At 35.7% G+C, this 5,290-nt stretch overlaps 1 protein-coding gene across 1 annotated transcript in view; it reads right to left on the reverse strand.

Annotated features, from left to right (window-relative positions):
* Positions 1 to 1,171: 1,171 nt before the first annotated feature.
* The window catches only part of ST8SIA4 (ST8 alpha-N-acetyl-neuraminide alpha-2,8-sialyltransferase 4), a 135,413-nt gene continuing 131,294 nt past the window's right edge, over positions 1,172 to 5,290 (reverse strand). The window contains exon 5 of the mRNA XM_019517209.1: positions 1,172 to 3,597. Within this exon, the coding sequence (XP_019372754.1) occupies positions 3,315 to 3,597 (283 nt within the window). The 3' untranslated portion in view covers positions 1,172 to 3,314. The remainder of the gene's footprint in view (positions 3,598 to 5,290) is intronic.

A 5,290-nucleotide genomic window follows, 5' to 3' on the forward strand; every position in this document is an offset into this window, starting at 1 on the left:
GGCCTTCCTAACTACCCCCCTACATCCCCGAGCAACTGCAGAATAGTCCTCCCTGGTAATGACCCCTTCTTTCCCTTGGGTGTAAGCCTCCTTTTCAGCAAGGAGACAATCCCGGATGCTTTTGGTGAGCCGTGGAGGCTTGTGTGCTCTCCTGCTCCCTACGTTAGAGTATTAAAAAATCCTTTAAATGGAAAAAAGAAGTTTTAGCCAGTGATGACATCCTTTTCTGACTATGATTGACATTTGGGAGCAAAGGCGAGAGAAAATTCAGAGAACATAAAGTAAAAAGCATGAAAGATATGTGAATAAGCCAAACAGACACTTTTCTAAGCTGCTAGAGCAGTGATCCCTAACTTCACTGGCCCATGAGCAATGCTACCTAGCTAGAAATATACTGTGTGCAACACTATATTTTGCTTTCCCTGTCAACCTTAATTAGAAGGTCTTGCAGGCAACATGTTGCCCATGTGCCATGAACTGGGGACCACTGGTCTATGGAGCTCAAGGAATTCATATCTCAAGAAACAGAAAAATAATCCCTCCATAAAACTATGTGGAACAAGAGGCATTCCTTTATAATAATAAGTATATCTCCCATACTTGTTTTAAATTGTTGCCCTTTAGAAATAGTCCTATAGGGGTTTTCAGTTAATCAAGAACAAGCAACTTCAAATGACCTCTCTATCACCTTAATTTAAAAAAGTGTAAATCCCCAAATGCAGAGAGCCAAATTCTAAATCCTAAAACAAAACCAAAACAAAAGCTTTGTGAGAGAAGAAAGAAAAGCCAATTGTGTCTAAAGGTTGTGCCAATTGTGCACAACCTTTAGTCTCAGTTTGTTGACTGTAATAGGGAGCACTTTAGCCTCCTCTGTGAGAGATTTGGCGATTGGATCTGGATGATGGATCCATCTGCATTTCCAAGCCATGGTAAGTAAGGAGTGGCGTTCATGAAGTGTGGTTTGGTTCTGAAATGCACACGCATTTTACCAGATCAATTCAAGACCTGAAATATACCATAAGGGTAGAGAGAGGAGGAGAAAGAACTGTGCCAAAGCTGAAAACTTAACAAGCACATATACTGTCTAGTATATCTGTAAGGGTTTTTTGTGATCTACCATCCTGTTCAGTACAGTGCAAACATGGTGGTTCTTACTTCATTTACATTTCTCTTTTCTAGACAAAACCCACATTGCACAGATGTTGTGGGCAGGAAGAGACCTAAGCAACATATGAATGACATGTTCCAAGTATTTTTTTTGTGAGCTGGTTGTGGGAACACAATGGGCATTATTGGAGGCTTGGTACAGCTCCAGAGCCATCCTCAAGTAAGATGCAATCAGAAACATAGTGGCAGAAAACACATTCTCCCAGAATCATCTTGTCCAATTCCAGCAGCTGGGATTAGGGAACCCTCATGTGGCCAAGATAATTTTTATATTAATGTGCAACCAGAGAGCATAAAGACTGCATTTGTTCTTTAAAACTAGTTCTTTACTCTTCATGCTACTGCAGTGATGCTCACTGCCTGCTGTTAAGTTTCCTGAGATGCACACCAAATTCCGAAAGGAAAGTGTTCAGATTTTTCTTAAATTCAAATGCATTCAGGCACTCTAATTACATGTTTGTGCTATGAAGGGAATAAGAAATGGTTTGGTATTTCACAACCTGCAGAGCCCATTTCCTGTTCCTCATGCCATTTGTAACTGTCTTCCCAGAAATAATAGAAGAAGAGAACAGTTATTCTGTGTGATTAAAAAAAAAAAGGATTTCAGAAGAACTGATGTAAGAATATGGTAGAATGATGTTATTTTAATCATTTACTTATTAGACTATTGAACTAATACAAGAGAGGTTTATTGTCCAACACTAGATAAAATTTTTAATATAAAAGAACTGTGTTTGACTAACAGTGTCTTTATTGTCTATTCAGTTTTTTAAAACCTATTTTAAAATGGTAGCTGGATGTTGCAGGGCCTTTTTTCCCTCAAAATTGGACAACATTTCAGGAACCTATTTTTTTTACCACCTTGGTTTAAAGAAATTAGAGATCCCCCCAAAATAATTATTTCTATTTAGTAAACTACAGTGTGTTTTAATACAAGAATTATGAAACTGAAAAATTCCTTTTGCCTAAATGGAAATAAAAATCAAATTCAAATATAGCTGAATGCTTGCAATAAACAGTATTAGATTTTTCAAAAGAACAAACCTTTCCTGGCAAAGTTAGCTTAGAAAATCTGTTTGAAGCTTCTTCATTCAAACAAGTCAATCAATATAAATTACAGTAAATAATAATACCCAGAAACATTTTTTTTCCCCTCAGCAGTACAGCAACATGGTACTTAATGTACATGTTTTTTTCATAAAAAGAAAAAAGGTAGCTGTATACAAAAATCAGTGTATCTTTGGTACCAAAAATAAGGGCACCTTCTTGTTACACATGTCTTCCCTAATTGACACATAACAGACAAAACTTTCTTTAAAAATGGCTCAAAAATACTGATCTCTGAGTGGTTCTGTTTAGCTGTTACTGACAACTACAGCTAAAAAACAAACAAAAATTTAAAAAACCCAACAATATGAAGGTTTGGAATTGTGTAACAACTGGATACAACACAATTAAGATTGTTAAAGTATTTGATTTTTTCCCCCAATAATAACCCAATAATAACTTTTTCTTCTAAGACAACTATTTGATGACTTCTTTAAACTGTTCATATCATCCTTATAAAATCCCTTTAGGGTTACAATACCCAAATGCAAGAAAAAACCAAACAACAACAACAAGGAACCAGCAACAAAAGATGAGGTTATAATACAAGGTCAGACAGTCCCCTGACTGAAGGCATTTACTTGATCTGCTTGATCTTACAGACTTCACTTCTCTACTAATTCAACCAAGAATTCTTCTGCCAAAGGCTGTTTTATTTCCCCATGGGCAGATTCCATCCACTGGGTATTTCTTCTATAAGCTGTCAGACTACAGTAGCAAGTCAGCAGTAAAAAAGGGCTATTTGCTGCTTCTTTTTTTCATGAAGAATGTATCATTGGATCTTGTAAACAGTACTGATTATACATTCAAGTTTTGTTCTTAGTGAAAAGTGGCACTTACTTGAACCCTTGCAGTCAAGATAACTTTCGTTTTATAGCACTTTACAGGTATAATAGCTGGTAATGGACTTCTGATAAACTTCCTTTTCCCAATGGCTTATTGGGTATTGAAATATATCCTCTGTGGTATCCCACTGCCATTTCACAACACCTTTATGATGAAGTGCATATTCAGTATTTTTATTGTACTGTACAGGTGCTTTATTGCTGTACACATTTCCCTGTTGTTAGTTTAAGTGCTCCTCTGTTATGTAACATATATAAAGTTTTAAACTCTAATGGCATTCTATGAGGGCTGGCATTAGAAAAATACCGATACTTTAAATCATCGTAGTAATGATATTTGACTGGTTTTCCATTTAAATCCTTTGGGAATGGCCAGAATCCATACAGATGAATTTCATCACAAAATCTGGTAGCCAGGGTGTACATAAGGAGACCGGTGCTGGGTCTTTTGATATGGACTTTGTTTGTCAGCCAGTACCTGCACAGCAAACAAGAAAAAGACACAGCATGAATCATCCATCCGTGAATCATCCATCTGATGAAAACAGAATGTGAAATAAGCTTGTTTCTATTTTATTATACATATTTTCTTTCATTCATGTTTTTATTGGTTTTATTCACTTCCTTGGCATGGGTATACATACAATGGGTGGTTTCTTCCTCTTTAGGACTTGACTGTAATATCCTTCTTAACTGCTGATGATCCCTGACTTACTCAAGCAATCCCATTGTTGTTCAATGGTATGACTTGTGTAGGTACACATTTTTGTATATAAGGGGTTGACAATCTGGCCTCTAACTCTTCTCTCTTCAATTTGTACTTGTTAAATCATTAGCCAATTAGCCAATTTTATAGACCCTCAAATACACAGATTAATTGCTTATGCAAAAGTAGGTGCTCAATTATAAATATTTTTGTGCGATGATCTTCAGTTTCCCTTTGAAAATAAAATTGTCTCATTATATTCCGTTCAAATTTTATAGTTAACATGCAATTCATTATTCATTTCTTGTTGTAGCATAAAAATTAACAATTTAAAGTAATACTTTAACTGTTTAATTTGTTTGCATTTTTGTGATAAACGTATTTCTTTTACCAATGACCAGTCAATAACTATTTTATAAACTTACTAATAAATCATTCTACCTTTGATTGTTGTCTACACACTTACTAAAGAAACACGCACACATATAAACACACACACATCATTACAGTAAATAATAATACCCAGAAAAAAATGTTCCTCAGCAGTACAGCAACACAGTACTAAATATACATGTTTTTTCATAAAAAGAAAAAAGGTATCTGCTTTAAACAGATTCATAAAAAAAATAAAAATAAAGGACACTGTGTGTATCTACATACACATATACACACACACACACACACACACACACACACACACACACACACACACACCAGGCATGTCTCTCAAGTGGGTTTAACCTGAAATCACCATTTTTAAGACACATTAAAGGCATGCATTTGCATGTGTATGCCCTTAATGCACCTTAACAATGGCACTTTAAAACTATGTGAGCCTAAATTTGATACCGGCACAAAGCAGGTATCAAATTTAGGTGTGAACAGCTAAGTCACATTGGAGCATTTGTAGATGTGCTAATGCTCATTAACATGGTGTGCATCAGTGGATAGACACCATGTTAAGGCGCATTAGTGCCTCTGCATGTGTGCTAATGCAACTTAGCTATTCACACCTAAATGCAATATGTCTTAATGTGCATTAGTGTGTCCATGTGTAGACACACACGTAAATCACCTAAATGTACCTTAAGCAAAGGTGCATTGCATTTAGGCGCATGTAGATACATGTGTAGACATGCCCACAATGTATAAATATGTCTTTTGCAAGATACTCATATTATTTAAAAAAGTTGCCTGATTCTGTGAGCTGAAAGCTGCTCTGGCCTTGTTACTCCAGTCACGGATACTTCAAAGATATTGAAAGATGTAACTCAGATATTTGGCCTTAAAAAAATGTTAATGAGAACAAATTAAGAAAGCAAATACCATATATATGAATATATGTGCAGGTATGACAATTGCATACTGTTCTTGTTTTCATTAACCTTCATTTTTAGGCAGGAGAGACCTCTTAAAATATTCCCACAATCATCTGCTTCCTCCTCAGAGAAATTAACCCCAATCT

Source organism: Gavialis gangeticus, unplaced genomic scaffold (assembly GCF_001723915.1).
Source record: "Gavialis gangeticus isolate Ggan-Ray unplaced genomic scaffold, GavGan_comp1, whole genome shotgun sequence".
In the NCBI taxonomy this organism is placed as follows: Eukaryota; Metazoa; Chordata; order Crocodylia; family Gavialidae; genus Gavialis; species Gavialis gangeticus.